The sequence below is a fragment of the Sprattus sprattus genome (assembly GCF_963457725.1).
Source record: "Sprattus sprattus genome assembly, chromosome: 19".
Classification (NCBI taxonomy): domain Eukaryota; kingdom Metazoa; phylum Chordata; class Actinopteri; order Clupeiformes; family Clupeidae; genus Sprattus; species Sprattus sprattus.
In genome coordinates this window covers 19,808,712-19,826,612 of record NC_137917.1, presented here as the reverse complement: position 1 = coordinate 19,826,612, position 17,901 = coordinate 19,808,712, and the positions used below count along the sequence as shown (strand labels likewise).

Here is a 17,901-nt window from a genome sequence, read left to right as displayed (position 1 = left end):
GATGTATTTGTCATACATGAATGGTGTTGGAATGTAATAATTCCCGTCGAAGCATTCCACACCATAACTTTGTCCTGGCCTTTGTCACAAGTCACAACAATACATTTGTTCCCTTATTTCAGAGAAAGGAACACTACCTCACAATAAAACCGCCCTATTTTTGTAATTGACGTGCTCAAACAAACAAGTGTTTGTATGGTCCGTAGTCATTGCATCGTTTGACATAATTTACCCATTTGGATGTATTCACGTTGGGGATCAATTGTATAACTGTACTGTTGTACGCCGTTGCAGACCACATCCACAGGAATATTCCAAGACCATTTCAGGTAAATAATGACAAAGATAGGCTTCCTCGTTTTTCCTCGTGATCTTCAGACTGTCTCTGGCTGGCCTACTGCCGGGGGGATGTGACCAGATGGAGGCCAGCCAAGAAAAAAAATATTTTCTAGAGAAGAATGCGGAGGCATGGCCCCAAACACGGGGAGAAACCTACCATCAGGGAATTTCTCTATGAGCCGTGAAAGAACGACGAATTCTTCATGACTGCTTGCATAATGCCAGTGTTTTTCTGAAAGCAGATAGTGTGATGCAACAAGTTTCGCAAAAAGCTCATTGGCAATGCCATGGCCATTTGGAATGATTCCGCCCGCTGTGGGTGAGTTTATTATGAGTCAGGCTGTACTCAATCTGGGACCTTTAACAGACCTTTGCATGTGAAGCATTTGAGGCTACTTTTTTGAATGACTCACCCCCTGAAAACTCGTCCTCCCTTTCTGCCGTTCGCCCTCTCTCCTCCTCTAAACCTCCCCAACAGTGAGCACTTATAAAAGTGGCAGTGGCAAGGAACCGTTTAATCAGACCTTGGTTGCTTTGACATGCCATTACACTGACCTAAATCCGTTTCCTGAACTTTGGGTATCTGTGCAACAGTCGCTGTCTGGCTGGATCTGCTCTGAGCGAAAGAAGGCAGCTACACGGTTTGCTGTGACAAAGCTATGGCCCAGATTTTGGGATATATGCTAGTCGTGGTCTGGCTTGGGGTTTTGGTCAGTGCTTCAAGGGGTATGTTCACCTGTTTGTACTTACTGATTTGTATAGAAATGCTGCATTGCTCTAAGACTGTCCAGTGCGCGTTCTCAGTCTATTTTGATTCGATAGGCTAGTCCTATAAATAATTATTCTACACGGTGCTTGTTCGTAGTATCAGCTGACTGCTTATACTACTTACAACTTTAATGCTTACGAACTACACGTAAGCCACTGAGTTCTCTAATTGCTAAGTAAGGTGCTATTTAGGAATAAGACGTCTCTGCTTTAATTGCCGTACATCTTCATCTATGTTTACATAGTTTAGGGAGAAATTGTCATGTTGTCATTCGCGGCTTCGCTGGTGCGCAAAGGTGTCTTAGCGGTTATATAACCTATTTCGCAGATGTAAAATATCACATGTTCATCTCCAGATGTTGAAGTTGGACAAGCAGGTTGGTGTGTGCATGTATGTGTGTGGATATATGAAAGGATATGGCTAAGACGGAGGATATTTACAACACTTGTCACTTGTGTTTTAAAATCCCTCACTAAAGACTGTTTTTTTTTCAGTTCTCCACTTCCTCACAAAGATTAATGTTTAAAAAGGGATTAAGATAGCTTAACTATATTTGAATAATACAAACTAAAGAACCATAGACTACCAGAGTACATACGAACAGAGGAAAAGACAAAAAACCTAATATGACTAAATAACATCTGCTTGTTTTAGGTCGTGGTGACCCTGACCCTGACCCTAACCCAGACATGTCCCAAAGAGAGGTCACCTTTGATTTGTCTGATATTTGGGGTGGTCTGGAAGGTACCATACATTTTTAATATACAAATATATATACACACACATTTGACCTGTCTTTATACTTATTCTGTTTAATAATAATAATTAAAATAATTATCCAAAGATGAACATATTGTAATGCCTGCTTTATAAGAATGTGAATACATTCAGTCTGAAATGCTAGGGGAATCAGTGGCAAGCAGATGATGAATGTTGTGGACTTCTGAGCCAACTTGAACTTTGCCTTGAGCTCTCGTTGGGTGTGGGGGGGAGCAGTAATATGTCTCTGCATGCTGAGATCAGTTTGACGGCTTGGCAATTAAGGACAATTGTTATGTGGAAGAACTGTGATTGTTAGTTTCCCCAAAAGCCTCCCAACAGCCTTCCTCTCTTTTTGCTCAGATGAAGACTCAGACGGTCTGATGCAAAAGGAGGTAACCTTTGATCTACCTGACCTCCTGAGGGAGAGAGGTAAGTGCGATGATGACACAGCTTTAAGGAGTGTGGAGAAATGATTACTTTCCTTGATGACTGGTTTTAAAAACGGAGCTAAAACAAAAACAAAAAGTAGCTCACAAGAGATAAGTACAAACAGTATGCTGGGTCTGAATTGACGTGTGTGTGTGTTTGTGTGTGTGTCTGCACGTGTGTGTGTTTGCTTATTCTTTGTGTAGTCTCTAACTACTCCGGATCCATATCCCAGAAGGATATAACAGATGAGTTAGCAGTGGATCTCAACCCTAGAGGTAGACACCAGCATGAGAGTTTGCAACTTAGATCTAACGTCAAACCAGAGTGCCATAACTAAATATGGTTGTCTCTCTCTGTCTCTCCTTCTCTCACTCTTCTACTGTCTCCTTCTTCTCTCCTTCTCCCTCTCTCCTTCTGTCTCACTCCTTCTCTCTCTCTCCTCTCTCTCTCCTCTCTCTCTCCTTCTCTCTTTCTCCTTCTCTCTCTCTTTCTCTCTCTTTCTCTCTTTCTCTTTCTCTCTCTCTCCTTCTCTCTCTCTCCTTCTCTCTCTCCTCTCTCTCTCTTTCTCCTTCTCTCTCTCCTTCTCTCTCTCTTTCTCTCTCCTTCTCTCTCTCTCTTTCTCTCTCTCTCCTTCTCCTAGCAGGTCCAGGTCAGTTTAGCCCTCGTGGTCATGCTCCACCTGGTCGCGTTGCGTTTCCACCTGGTCGCCCCACACCTCAGAACGTCATGGGAATTTGTCTCCATGGTACTGGGCGTCCCCGCTACCCTCCAGGTGCACTGCCTCACACCGGCTTTAGCCACCTGTCCCGTCAAGCAGACGCCCTTCACCGTGCAGAGGCCTGGTACAGTCAGCAATGTTGCCAAGGAACCTGGCAACAGGACATAGAAAGGACTTTGTGCTGCACTCATCAGGCAGTAAGTAACTGTGATCTGTATGTGCACACAGACAAATAAATAGACACACACACAAATGCACATAGATACATGCACTCACATACATGGTGCACACACAGATACACACACACACACGCACGCACGCAGGCACGCAGGCACGCACGCACGCACACACACACACACACACACACACACACACACACACACACACACACTCACACACTCAAACACACTCACACACACTCACACATTACCTAGATCCATATATTTTATAGTGCTCTGCTGTATCTGACCCTTTCCTACAATATGTTCCTGTGATCTGACATATTTATAGCCCTCTTCCTGGTTCATAGCCAATCAGGATTCTTGATTTATTTCATGGTTTTGGCCCGTTTATGAGACAGAGTCAAATGAAACAGCTGACATGCTCTGGTTGTTATCAGCTTACATCGATCGGTATGTGGCCACTGTGGTAACCCAGACTAAACAGCTCAGTAATTGAAGGCTGAGATTTGTTATGGTTTGAGCTCCGCAGAATTAGGTTTTCTCTGTTTAACACTATGATTTGTTTTGGAACACTTAATCAAAAAACGCACACAAACATGGACACACAGGGACATGCATACTGACCACTGACAACACCAAATCACACACACACTAATATATTTTGTATGGTGTTTGGCAGTGGGAGAAGGCCCTTGACCTGTTTTGCGAAGATGAGTTCTCGATTAAGACAAGTCACTACTTCTGCTGCAAGAGAAATGGCAAAGCCAGGTGGAACTGCTTTGAGAGGGAGGCTCCCAACCCCTCTTACCAGGCCACCACACATTACTTTGGGCCGGAACTCCTCCCTCGTGGTCCTGCCTTCACCTTCAACAACAAATGCCCCAGGTCAGACAATCAGAGAGAGAGCTAGAGAGGAGTTGATGGAGAAGGAAGGAGAAGAGAGTGAGCGAACGATCATAGATCTGATACAATTAAAATAAAAAAAGAGCATTGGCATTGGGGATGACGGGTGCAGTGGACAAACTGTGGCCATGTGAGGGGTGACTATTAGCGATGAGAGAAAGGAAGGATGGGAGCCAGATGAAGACAAAAGAGGAAGTGAAACTCATGAACTTAAATCAGATAGAGGAAAAAAGGGAAGTGTATGAAATCACCGTAGAGATTGTGTAAGTGAGAGGATTAGAGCAGAGAAAAGAGAAAGATCTAACACACAGCCATCATTACCCACATGCCAAAGCCTATGTGTGTAGAGTTATTGCACAAAGCATATAATGTATTTGTGTAAAGAAACATAGAGTGAAGACAGATCAGTGGGTAAAAATGGCCTAACAATGTTTCATGATAGTGAGGTTTGGTCTGTGATGAATATGTATGGTAATCTTCATATCCAGACCTCAGACGATGTCTGCTGGTCCACGGGCCCAGAGAGGAGAATCTGGACGCACCCCAGATATTAACTTCCCACCCGGGCGGCCTACCTCCTCCAATATCCGAATGGTCTGTAAGCTGCGGAAACTCCGTCCACGCTACACTCCCAGGTGCCTGCCCAGCGGGGGCTTTGGTTGGTTAGCCCGGCAATCAAAGGCCATCAATCGGCTCGAGAGGGGCCTGAAGCGCTGCTGCAAGGGGAAGAAGGACGTGCTGGCCTGTGCTGATGGGAAGGTAACATAGTAACCATAACAACAATAACAATATTTCTACTACTACTACTAAATAATGATAATAATAAGGACCTAAGGCCAATGGTTTTAGCTCACGTTTAGAGGTTTTCATTTAGCAAACTCTTTTATTCAAAGAAGCTGAAGATGAAAAATGTCATCAGCTTTTTCTGATCCTTGGAATTTATACCGATGACTTTAGCATGCTTAATTTATTTTGTGATATTGCTGGAGAAGTTGTGCTGTGAAAGCTTTTCTTACATTGTCTTCAAAACTGGTTACCTATAAACACATACTTCAAATAGTGGCAAATTGGTGCATAGGGTTACTTTAGGAAACCTTTACTGAGTCACATTTAGTGCATCAGCTTTGTGCAACATCTTAAAAAAGTGTTAATGTATTGTGTCAATTTTTAGCCAGCTTCTCCGAAATGGAAGAGGCCTTGTCTAGCCGTAAACATTAATATGACTGTTGTCAGGGAGATAAATCTGACATATTTGCCGTCTCTGGGAACCTTTACATGCGTCCCACAAAAAAATCCTGGTAGGTGAAAACCTACTTGGCAGTAAAAACCTTCCTGATTCTGATTTTGATGTGCCAGCATTTGTTTTCATGGAAAAAATCCTGTCATGGGAAAAATACAGTATAGTTATGGTGGAGATTTTTAGGCAAATGGTGGAGTGTGACTCACCATCAGTAGTCACTGCATTACAATAGACACAAAAAATCCTGCCAGGGTAGTTACAGGGGCATGTTGAAACTGATTTGATGATTTTCTCTACACAGAGGGCAGTATAGTTAGGCAGAGATACAGCTGTTTTTTTCAAGTATGTTTCGAAAAAGAGACGCACTATGTCTGAAAGAATTCCCCCACTAAGTGCTATAGCAAAATATCTCTACTAGTAAGTAAAACAAACAGGATACAGTTAAATTTGAAATGTACTCCTTACACTGACAGGCACTTTCCACCTGATACATTTCCAGTACTGCTCGGTCTTACTAAAATTAGTATTCAGAAAGTTTTTAATGTGCTCTCCCCTCTAACCTCTGTTTTCATGTTTTAGCCTACGGCAATATCTTTCGCAACACACTCTTAAAGAGACAGTATGCAATAATTTGCTTCAACTTTTCAAAGTAGAATTGAATAGGCAGCTAGTATTGGTATCATAAAATTAATTTTCATGGTCCTGGATGGGAAGCATATATCGCTCCATCTGTGGATTTTGGTCGTCCCCACCTCTGATTTTCTTAATTAAATAGGCCATCTTTTGGGTTGGTGAAAATGAAGAAATATAAATTAATAAATATATATAAAAATAATAAATGTTTTTTAAAGTAGGTGGGTTTAAACGGAGGGTCGTTTGTGTATAACATACCAGAGGACCAGGGCCCGAAAACTGATGAGAAAAAGGCCAGTGGAGCGCCAGCTCTACCCCTGTGAGCCAGCAGTGGGCCGGCAGTGGGCCAGCAGTGGGCCAACTGTAAGCCGGCAGTGGGCCAGCAGTGGGCCAGCAGCGGGCCGGCAGTGGGCCAGCAGTGGGCCAACTGTAAGCCGGCAGTGGGCCAACTGTAAGCCGGCAGTGGGCCAACAGTGGGCCAACTGTAAGCCGGCAGTGGGCCAGCAGTGGGCCAACTGTAAGCCGGCAGTGGGCCAGCAGTGGGCCAACTGTAAGCCAGCAGTGGGCCAACAGTGGGCCGGCAGTGGGCCAGCAGTGGGCCAGCAGTGGGCCAACTGTAAGCCAGCAGTGGGCCAGCAGTGGGCCGGCAGTGGGCCAGCAGTGGGCCTACTGTAAGCCAGCAGTGGGCCAGCAGTGGGCCGGCAGTGGGCCAGCAGTGGGCCAACTGTAAGCCAGCAGTGGGCCAGCAGTGGGCCGGCAGTGGGCCAGCAGTGGGCCAACTGTAAGCCGGCAGTGGGCCAGCAGTGGGCCGGCAGTGGGCCAACTGTAAGCCAGCAGTGGGCCAACAGCGGGCCGGCAGTGGGTGCGACAGTGGGCTGACAGCGGTCCATTGGCCTTTTGCTATCTGGGGCAGGCCTATATGGTTATGTGAAGGACTGATGAACACACCTATCATAAGCACTTCTCTGGTCCAGACCGGCCACCCCACAAAAATGTAACGAAAGCTTTCACAGCACAACTACCAACTACATCAGCAAAGGACATTAGGCCTACCATTGCATATTGTTGGTGTTTGCAAGTATTTTGCAGTGGTTAGATTGCTAGTTTTCCACCAAAACTCCTTACTGCTCCTATGAATAACATGGTCTTACCCACGCCCTTTTCACTATCCTCCCCCTTCAGCTGTTCATGTGCACTTGTGTTGAGTTTGGGGTTGTACTGGAGGGTACACATAGTGGTTTTACAGAAATGCATAATATTAGATTTAGATTGTTGACCATTAGGTTGAAAGAATTTTGGGGATTTCACCAGGCCTAGAAGATGGAGCTTTGAGTGTGATGGCGATGTCTGTGTGTTTGTCTGCGTTAATTTAATCACTGGATCTAACAGCTGCAAGCACAGGTCCTAATGTCATGTTGCATAAAAGCTCAACTCCTTTTTGCCTCTATCTCTTTGTTTTGTTCCCTCTTCGCCGTCATTCTCAGTGGAGAGAGGAGATGGACCGTTTCTGCGAGGACGAGCACAGTGTCAAAACTAAACACTACGAGTGCTGCAAAGTGCCAGAGGGAGAAGCCCGCCTCTCCTGCTTCTCCTCCAAAGCGCCCTTTCCAGACTACCGAGGCGAACTCTTGCAACGGGAAACAGCCCATGCTGATCTTAGCAACTTCTGCGACACGCACAAGATCCTCAAGAAGTGAGATATTCAAGACAAAAGTGCACGAGGCTCTGTGTCTTTATACATAATGTCATGTATTATCACAAGACTCTCTTTGGTTTGTGCATGTTAGGGGTAAAACATTATGGAAAATAGTTCAAAAGTTCTTATTTTTTTGAATAGTGCTAAATTGGCACTTTTGGTTCTCCTTTTGTAATGATTGCAACATCTTCCTTTTTGAAACATTTCCTTCAGGGATGTTGAATCTTATTCTAAATGTATCTTACCAAAGGATATGATGCATAGATAATCATGATGATAGTACTCTAAACAACTTGTGTAACTGCTTTGCAGGCAACAGGTTGCTCTTCCTGTGGACAGTCTTGTGAAGAAATGCTGCCACCTTGTGTCAAAACAGAGAAATGCATGTGTAATGGACATCGTAAGTTCTCGGTCTTACAGTGCTTCACGATCACTGTCTACATTTTTACATTTACAGTCATTTAGCAGACGGTTTTGTCCAAAGCGACTTACAAGGAAGAACACTCAGCACTTACAAAGTTACTTTATAAGGATGTGCAAAGCTTCAATGAATAGCCAACACTTAGTAACATACTAATCATATAATGTGATACTATTTGCTCGTGTCTGAGCAATAATTGTTGCTGTTTATTGACAGTGTGTTAGAGGTGCATGTAGGCCACAGTATAAAGTTATATAATTGAAGCTGTATTAAAAGTGATAGGCTAAATACAAAGTGTCAACATAATGGATTAGTCAAGATTTATAATTTTATTTATTTCAATTTATTTTCACAGCAATATAGCTCAACTGCACTCTCATACATGTATCCTTACCTACAATTACTGAAGGGCTTGACCATTTGAAGGAGAGCCTATATATTGTCCCTGACAGTAATTTTGTTCCCCTGCAGCTGGATACCCTGCAGAGGGAGAGTTGCTCAGCGGAGCCTCCGTCTCCCATGGTAACCCCAGACTGCTGTGTACCAAATCCCCCCAAGTGTTTGGTGGACCTTCTCATGGGGGCCATCTTTAAGGCAGCAGAAACTCCAAGTTTCCAGAGGAGGAGGTGCCCACTCTCAACCTTTTAAGTTTTTGGGTTTGGGGTTTGGGTTTTGTACACAATAACAGTTGAGGTTTTGTAAACAACTATTCACAACTTCCAAACTGCTCCACCAGTTAATGTATGTTCATCTTCTTTCCACAACAAAAGAAAATATTACTTTCATAAACATGAAACACAATACAAATCTTTCTCCAAGTAGGCCTAGGCTATCGCTGTCCAATGTTTCTGTCTTTCCTCAACAAACTCTTTTAGTCTTCTTATTGGTAACCACTATGAATTCTTGATTCAAATAAGATTGAAATAAGGAGTAAATACACAGAAAGTAGCCTATAGTAACTTCCTGTAACTTTTTTGCCTATGATTTGAGGAACTCAGGTGTGGTGGATTTATGTTAGAAATGGCATTTGATGTTTGTGAAATGTTCTGAGATATGTTCATGAATGACAAATAAAGTCTTTTAATACCACCTACTGGAAATAGTGAGACATTTCTGTTTGATCGCAGAGTGACAGTAATATCTCATGCCTCTCTCTTTTTTAATAGTCAGTTAGCCTGTTCATAGATAATTAATTGATAATGAGTTTCTGATTTGTACAATGGATAGGGCCTACTTTAAGTCCTTAGTTATAGCTATCCATCAGGCTTAACGTCTGTCATCGCCAGGCACCGCCTTTAAATGTATCTTCTTAAATCCTGATATATAAAGAACAGGAAGGATAGGCCTTTTGCCTGTAAATGCCTCAGTCTTACTCACCTAAACAGCACACAGAGTACATTTAGAAGTCTATTCATAGTTGAAGTTAAAGAATATTCTGTTCATAAGCAATGCGTCTTTGGTCTCAGGTGTATTTTACAAGCACGTGACATGCTAGAAGTTTGCAAACATACAGCGTTCAGTGAGGGAAGGGTTAAATTTAACTGGCTGTCGGAGCCTTATTATTGTCGGCGAGCGGGATCTGCGTTAGGGAAAAGCGTAGTCTACAGAGTGGGAGGCCAAGTCAAAGCAAAATGGCGACAGCCGGTGCAGCTGACTCGGGCTCGACTGCTCCTTCAGGTAACTAAACGAACAAAAGGGTTACATCAAAATGTAGAGCTACAATACAGCACGAACATAAGAAGTACCTTAGCCCTTTAATGTTACACAATGAAGAAGTACAACTTTTTTAAGAACAATGTGATGTGTACAGGGCTATGTGTTGGTTTTGCTAGTAAACTTTAATATGCTAGCTAGCAAACCTTTGCGTTTCATAGGTTAGCACATAATTTAGCTAGCTAGCTTTTCGGTCTTACAATTGGAAATGTTAAAGTGTCCGGGTAACATAGCGACGCTTGGGTGTTGTTTAAACTACTTAAAAATAATGTATGTGTTGGTTACTAGCTGTTTATAACTGTCCAGACTCACCAGGGTATAAATATTAAAAAACTGTTACAAGTTATCTTGGCTAATGTTATGATTTAGTGTTGTTAACATGCTTAACGTTAGCTTGCTAGCTAGTTTCTTAACTTAGCAAGCCATGTCGTGTGCATTTTTTAAGCTGACATTTGTCAAGGGGTCGGCTAATTCCCATTGTTTACTTTGTCATATTTAAGATATGCTGTTAAATGTCTCTGTTTTGTATATGGTAACAAAGCTAGCTAAGCCAACTTAACTTCGAGACGGCTTTAATAGCTAATTAACGTTAGCTTAGGTAAGTTAGGCAGTCTTATACACCTAACACGTTTTTGGAAATGACTTCTTAGCCCAAAAAGTTACAGCTATAAGATTACAGATCCACGTTAACAAAAATGTTAACAATGCAATGTTCTTGTTGGCTGACTTGGCATTGGTTCGATGTGCTAGAGATGCGATATTGGCGCAAGTGACGCTAGCTAGGTTAGTTATTATGCTATTCAAGTTAACGTTAGTAAATGTAAGAGATATGCCCAGGCATTTGCCCATTGATTACACATAAAAGCAAATGTAGCTCTTGCTAACGTTACGTATTACAACTGTGAACTGTGAAATTACACGTCAGCCAACACCACTCTTTAGCTATTCATGACTGTCTGTTCTAATTAGCTGTTAGACGTTGGTTCCAGTTGGTCGGAGAGCTTGTTTGTCTGTCTGGGTCTTAACTAGCTAGATCTTTTAATTCAGGTTGAGGCAGAATAGTTATGTTTCAGTTAACAGTTGCAAGTTTCTTTCCTGTGTTATGTACAGTTAACAGCCGCGTTCTCAACCTTTGGTATCAACACTATTCAGGAACATACAGCTTCTGTCCTTTGTCTTGTATAACAAATACAACAGCCATCTGGCAATGATGTTGAATTTTTGTGAATTGTTTTCTCAAGCACGTTGCAACAGCAGTTAATGTATGTTTGAATCTACTTAGATGAGCGATCTGACTGCTGACTCCCATTGCATTCTTTCAAAGCTCATGACCCTAGTCACGAAGATTATATCAGCTGGATTCGGATTTGCCAAATTACTTTACATGCTGAGCAAAAGTGCTCTTTGTTATGCATTTTCTGCACAATTTGTTCCTGAACAACCAGTGTAATATTTTTACTATGTCTATTGCCTGTCATCTGTCTCGCTGGCTGGCTATTTGTGAGGACCATTCAGGGCTTGTTCTGGGTCTCATCATCATTTCCAAAGAGCAAGCTTTGGCTCAGTCTATCAATGGTAACATCTGTGAATTGGGAGTTCGTTTTAAAAGAACACTAGACATTATCTGGTGATATGGGAAGTTATGGCTCATCAGGACACTCCCTGTAGCTAGAAGTGACTGGCTACGGTTGCTGTGGATGCCCTGTAAAAATAACTTGGCAGGGTGTTTTTTGGCAACCGAAACTTGGTGGAGACACATTAACAAATACACCCACGCCAGCCCAATTTTTCCGTCAGTCAATACACATCTCAAACATATGCTTAGTAAACTTTGGATGTTTCAGTGCTTGGTCATCACTAGCATTTGGCTCATCAGTAGCTGCAGCTCTCTCAGTCCTGCCTTTACACTCTCTGCCTCCTCCACACGTGCTCATACACACAGACGACACCAGATGTAATCTGTGTCTATATATAAACGCTGAAATGGGGCAAGAAGCATAACGCTTCTCATCTCCCTGATGGGAAAAGTCTGGAGATGACCCAGTATCGCTTTCATGCATGTAGACAGGGTGTACTAGATAAGATTGTAAGACTGTCGTTTCCAGCAATCAAACAAATAAGCTTGTTTGAATATGTGTTGTGTGTGTTTTGTGTTTGTCTACACATTAGTGTAAAGTAGTTTTTATCGGGGCAGATGAGGTTGTTTATGTGGGCAGTTTGATCCAGGAATATGCAAGAGGCATGCTTATTACCTCATCACGTTTGAAGTCAAAGGTGAGGTGCTGTGTGGTGCTAACTAATTACTTTGGCCTTTTTTTATTGACTGAACTCATTGAAATCATTGTTGATGCCTGGTCTCAATTCTATTGATGGTGCATCAGGGCTCTGAGGTCCCCTAGCCATTGCTGCACAGAGGTTTGCTAGCCAGATTAAATGCGTTTCATGCCTGACGTTGCTCCTTGTGTTACGCCACGCTCTTCCTTCCCAGACCCAAGGACTCCATTCTGGAGGATGCTGGCCTCCCAGGCCTCTCTCAGAGGTACATGCATGGTCCTACTGTGCTGTGTGCTGTGGTAGACCCATATTATTTTTCAGCGATGAATACACATCTAGAACCCAGTGTTCTAGAGTTCAGTTTAATGTTGCATTGAGTGCTGATTTGACATACCCAGCTCAAATCTTCTGCCAAATAAAGTACTAGTAAGTAAGTAAGTAAGTAAGCAAGCAAGCAATCAGTTGGGTTTTGTGGTAAACTGCAGGGACACAAGGGTTTACTCCACTCCACTCAACTCCAAGCCATCTGCTTTGACTGGAACCTATTCAGTGCAGCGATTCTCCCTGTTATAGCGTAGATGGGTTATGTCACGGTTGATCCAGCTGCATGATGACTCCTTTCGCAAGGCTGGTTGTTGTCCTCGGGTTAACTTTGCCCCCAGCCGCCCACCTGAGCTACAGGGCTTCAGCGCAGCCTGAGCCAAGTGCTCGTCTGTGCCCTCCCGACTCATCTCCCCTGCGAAAAATAGCCGTTGCCATGGGTTACGCAGGCAGAAAGGGGGAGTTTGGCGGGTAGGCGGTACAGGAGTAAGCTGAAATCTTTTGCCCGCCCGGCTGGTGTGTGTGTGTGTGTGCATGCTTGCCTGCCTTTTTTAGCTACCAGGGATACTTTATTTTGTCAGATTTCCCCTTGTGTTTGTTGTGAACTGTGCAAATCCAAATAGTGTGGGTTTTTCTCTGTGACAAAAAACAAAACATATTGTATGCCTGCCCCCATGCAAGTTCTACTTGTCTTCCTGGTTAGCTATCAATCTTGCAGTCTTTCTCTCTGTTAACACCATGTGCATGACTAAAACTTCTTATGGACATGCTTGGTAACAATTATGGCTTTCTTGGGATGTGTCTGTCACAAGTTCAGACTTTAAACCCGTTTCCTATTTAGACTGGAGTGTGTTCATGATGATCATGCGCAATAACCACACGCACATACACACACACACAGACACACACCCTTTGGTCTGCTTGTGATTGTAGACCATGTTGTTGTGATGCAGTTTTGAGGCAGTGAGACTGGCCTTTGCTTATTAGGGTACCTGCAGACATGTCATTCCTGTGCTCGCTGCAGCCTCCACTGACTGCAGCAGCAGGAGTTTGCCATCTGAATCACAATCAGCAAGCCTACGTGCCAAGAAAGAGGGCTGCTGTTTGTGTGTGTGTGTGTGTGTGTGTGTGTGTGTTTGCGCTTTTGTCTCTGTGTGTGCTTGTGTCTGTGTGTGTGTGCTTGTGTCTGTCTTTGTGTTTGTAGCATGCACATAATTAAAGCTGTCTGCCTGCTGTGTCTAGGGTGGAAAGAGTCCAGTCTCTCTCTCTCTCTCTCACTGTTTCTCTCTGACACACATGCACACACATGCTATAGTCTCTGCCAACCAGACCAGTGTAGAGTAGCTGATCAACAGAGGTCCTTTGCTTGTCCCGTTGATATTGTGCTGTGGAGCTTTGCATTCTTCTGTGCATGATGTCTCTTCCTATACCCATCTGTCTATTTTAAGTAGGCTACCTTTTTGAAGGTGTGTGTGTGTGTATGTGTGTGTGTGTGTGTGTGTGTGCCACCAAGAAGTAAGTGGCATGTAGCCTGTCTTGGATGGCTAGTGTATAGCGGCCTGTATTGATAACATAACGCGTGTTGCTGACAGAAATGATCTTCAGGTTGATCACCATTCGCTGATTGGGCTAGTGTATAATTTGTCTAAAATATTAATATCTCTCTCTCTTTCTCTCTCTTTAGGGGCCAGTGGATCCCGGAAGTTGGCCTCACCAGAGGTAAGTCAGAGCGCACCTCTGAAGTATGGACTGGGTGTCTGTGGGTGTCTGTGTGCTGCCTTTTTACTCTACATTTTTCTTTTGACAGTGCAGTTTGAGCTTCAAATAACATCTGTCTGGACTTGTGTGGGGTCTCTAGAGCAGCTGTTTGTAGTTTGTAGCAGAGAGGAAAATTGGAAGTAAATGTTGTTTTTGGTCTGTGCTTATGGTTAACCGCAGTATGGTTGTTCACCCTGAGGATGCTTCCGTACTTCACGTTTACAGTGCGCTCAAGCACTACAGCCACTGGCACCTGTGTGTGTGTGTGTGTGTGTGTGTGTGTGTGTAAGATGATTACTGACTTGTGTGTTTGTGTTGCCTAAACATCACAAAGAATGATCCATTGCTAGGCAAATGTTGACCCAGTAAAGACAGCACACCCAACCTCAACGATTTGTCCCCTGTGGGTTAGTGTGAGGTGTGGATGGAAAGGTGTGTGTGTGTGTGTGTGTGTGAGAGAGGTCCCTGAAGTAACCAATTCTTGGTTCTAGACCAGCAAAGAGGTGATGCACCAGCTCCGAACCAGCCTGGAACTGCCTTTGTGGAAAGGGGGTACAGTATATGTTGCTCGCTCACTCATTCTCCTCCTCCCTCCTTTATATTCTTCCCTCTGTTTTTCCAGGCTCCAGGCTCCTCGGGCACCTCCCAGAGCATGAAGAAGACGATCGGACACAGGGGGGTCGACCCCACCGGAGAGACCACCTACAAAAAGGTCAGCATGAGGTCATGTGTCGCATGACTCACTGTGAGCGAGAGAGGGAGTGTGGGCAGGCTTGGTTTATGGGGTGCACAGTGACGGGGCCCAATGCAGTGCAGACCAATTGGACCCTAAGTTTATAACTGCCTGAGTATAGGGTATTTGTACATTTTGCAGGGCCCAGTTACATACACATTGTTTTTTATTAACCATTCCATTCCATTTTATTAACCATTCCACAAATCTTCTGGTAAAGGGGAGAGAAAAAAACATGGGATGCACTAGGTATTCAGCTTGTGTGCCCTTTCCTTTCTTTTCCTCTATGTGATGGCATTGCTAGAATCAGACCCACATTGGCTGTCACCTCTTATTATATATATTCAGATATTAATTTTAGATTGACTCGTTATGGAGAGTTTTCAGAGCTTGTAGAGGCAGAAGAGGTGTTTGGTTTTGCTGCAGGCATGAAAGCGTGTAATTGAGAACTCAACCTAGTCCAACTTTGACATCGGTCAGTAGCTGGCCTCCCAGAAGCTGAGACTTCCCAGAGACTGAATCCCTGTAATGGATCTAATGGGATTACAGACGTCTGCTATGAGTCGCAGTTGTAAATGCAGACTGTTTCAAGCAATTTCAACATGCTGGTATTTGTAAAACCTATTATATGCTTCGCACTAGAAAATCTGTCTGCCATCAGTAACTTCTCATCTATTATCTATAGGGCTGGGCAACGATTACGTTTTTTTTATCGCGATTAATCGCATGATTTCCCTGATTTAATCGCGATTAATCGCATTTTTTTTTTTACACAAAATCCAATAACCAATTCAAAAGTAGTGTATAGCGCACTTTTATTTTAAATGCTATGCCATATGAACAAAAGTGCCACAACATTTGTTGTGCAAACACTTCTAACATCAGCATTTTTATATAGTAGCAGTTTAACAAAATAAATACTTTGTGTAATTCTCAACTTAAACGATGTTATCAAAACAAACACAAAACTGAAGCTTATTGCCACTGCCAGGGCATTGATGTTTAGAGTGTGGTGAAGCACCAGAAAGTTGTGTTGACAATATTACAACTCATGATGGCTGGTTTCCCTGTTATGTAACTAACCAGCCTGGTTATGACATTGTTTCTGCCATAGCCGTCTGACGTTTGTAGCTCGCTAGTTAATGGCAAATCCCCATGCTAGCTAGCGACAGCTAGCACGTTAAAAGTAGTTAGCTTAACTTATCGGGAGCTGGGGGAGGACAGGGGATATCATTGCACAACAAGCTCAAAATCATATTTTCGATAGTTGATTTTCTTGTCATCCTGATGTGATCTTAATGATAGATCCAGTAGGGTGACAGGATAGCCAGCTGCTTAACTGCTGCTAGCATCATTCAGAGACAACGAACTATTCTAGCTAAACAGCTGACTGGTTAACGCCCACTGAAGTTAACTTTGCTGGAGGTGATGCACAGGCAATTAATCGCCACATTATTTCGAGAAGTTTAGCTTTCGTGTATCTGTGTTAACTTGAGTGTGGTCAACCTTTCAAGTATAACTGTCTGTATATATGTCTGTGCCCTTCTCCAGTATGTTTATCCGGCCATTCTTTTCTTTTCCGGTTGCGCAGCAGTCAAAATAAAAGCCTATTGGCAACAGACTTTTACAATCATAAATAAATAATAAAACCTGCGTTAACGCGCGTTAAAATAATTGTCGGCGTTAATTAATTGATGAATTAACGCAAGATTAACGCGTTAACTTGCCCAGCCCTAATTATCTAATATCATCTAATCTACTATAAAATCAACATGCACTGTTTATGTCGATCTTCAGACTTGACAGACATAAGACGGGGCTGTCTTTATGCCCAAGTATTTTAAATGCACATGTTCCAGAGTTAGCCAGCCAGTTAGCCACTCTTCAAAATGCTCAGGGATGCTGTCTAGCAAATATATCACACATTGATCCTTGGTAGTGTCTTCCAAATGCTTTTTGCTAGTCAGTGGATACCTTACACGGTGCCATTCGGAACCTCTTGCACAAAGACATATATATATATACAGCCGCGGAAAAAATTAAGAGACCACTTCAAAATTATCAGTTTCTCTGGTTTTACTATTTATTGGTATGTGTTAAAGTAAAATGTACATTTTTGTTTTATTCTATAACCTACTGGCAACATTCCTACCAAATTTCAAATAAAAATATTGTCATTTAGATCATTTATTTGCAGAAAAATGACAATTGGTCAAAATAGCAAAAAAGATGCAGTGTCTTCAGATCTCGAATAATGCAAAGAAAACAAGCTCATATTCATTTTTAAACTACACAATACTAATGCTTTAACTTAGGAAGAGTTCAGAAATCAATATTTGGTGGAATAACCTTGATTTAAAATCACAACTTTCATGTGTCTTGGCATGCTCTCCACCAGTCTTTCACATTGCCGTTGGGTGACTTTATGCTACTCCTGGCGCAAGAATTCAAGCAGCTCAGCTTCTTTTCATGGCTCGTGACCATCCATCTTCCTCTTGATCACATTTCAGAGTTTTTTTTTATGGGATTCAGGTCTCGAAATTGGGCTGGCCATGACAGGGTCCTGATCTGGTGATACTCCATCCACACCTTTACTGGCCTGGCTGTGTGGCATGGAGCATTGCCCTGCTGGAAAAAACACTTCTCAGAGTTGGGGAACATTGTCAGAGCAAAAGGAAGCAAGTTTTTCTTCCGGGACAACGTTGTACTTTGCCTGGCTGAGGTTTGTAAAAGACCATAAGGATTGAACCAAAGCCGACTGGAGGGTCTCCTAGTTCGTCTTCTCTGATGAGTCCAATTTCACAGTAGGTGCAAGACTCTGTGGCTTGTAGGCCTCTCCAGGTCTCCGTCTAACCATCAGACGACCATGTGTTGGGCAAAGCTGAAAATTGGACTCATCAGAGAAGACGAACTAGGAGACCCTCCAGTCCGCTTTGGTTCAATCTTTATGGTCTTTTACAAACCTCAGCCAGGCAAAGTACAACGTTGTCCCGGAAGAAAAACTTGCTTC

The 17,901-nt window shown here is 43.1% G+C and overlaps 2 protein-coding genes across 5 annotated transcripts in view; both read left to right on the top strand.

Annotated features, from left to right (window-relative positions):
* The first annotated feature begins 552 nt into the window (after positions 1-552).
* ecm1b (extracellular matrix protein 1b) lies at positions 553-9,181 on the top strand. Of its 3 annotated transcripts, none has more exons than XM_080857972.1 (10): positions 553-658; positions 1,763-1,852; positions 2,231-2,299; positions 2,503-2,574; positions 2,940-3,214; positions 3,879-4,084; positions 4,591-4,861; positions 7,460-7,668; positions 7,984-8,071; positions 8,564-9,181. In XM_080857972.1, the coding sequence occupies exons 1-10, from the start codon at positions 622-624 to the stop codon at positions 8,738-8,740; spliced, it is 1,494 nt and encodes a 497-aa protein (XP_080714098.1). In that variant the 5' UTR covers positions 553-621; the 3' UTR covers positions 8,741-9,181. The 3 variants fall into 3 exon arrangements, with proteins under 3 accessions (XP_080714098.1, XP_080714097.1, XP_080714096.1); XM_080857971.1 differs by lacking the exon at positions 553-658 and adding an exon at positions 719-1,065 and having other exon boundaries at positions 2,943-3,214; XM_080857970.1 differs by lacking the exon at positions 553-658 and adding an exon at positions 720-1,065.
* A 542-nt stretch (positions 9,182-9,723) lies between these two features.
* Positions 9,724-17,901, top strand: part of pip5k1ab (phosphatidylinositol-4-phosphate 5-kinase, type I, alpha, b) — a gene marked incomplete at its 5' end in the record, with an annotated part of 16,907 nt that continues 8,729 nt past the window's right edge. Inside the window, 4 exons of one of the 2 annotated variants that reach the window (XM_080857968.1) lie at positions 9,724-9,769; positions 12,294-12,344; positions 14,085-14,119; positions 14,781-14,870. In XM_080857968.1, the coding sequence (XP_080714094.1) occupies positions 9,724-9,769; positions 12,294-12,344; positions 14,085-14,119; positions 14,781-14,870 (222 nt within the window). Of the gene's footprint in view, positions 9,770-11,999; positions 12,345-14,084; positions 14,120-14,780; positions 14,871-17,901 lie in introns of those variants that run through there. The other variant, XM_080857967.1, reaches the window with a different exon arrangement.

What these genes read in the sequence shown, in the direction of transcription:
- ecm1b (XM_080857970.1), top strand. Translation starts at nt 999, where the DNA reads ATGGCCCAGATTTTGGGATATATGCTAGTCGTGGTCTGGCTTGGGGTT. An exon ending in TATTTGGGGTGGTCTGGAAG is followed by an intron (nt 1,853 to 2,230) that starts GTACCATACATT and finishes CTTTTTGCTCAG; the next exon opens with ATGAAGACTCAGACGGTCTG. An exon ending in TTCAACAACAAATGCCCCAG is followed by an intron (nt 4,085 to 4,590) that starts GTCAGACAATCA and finishes CTTCATATCCAG; the next exon opens with ACCTCAGACGATGTCTGCTG.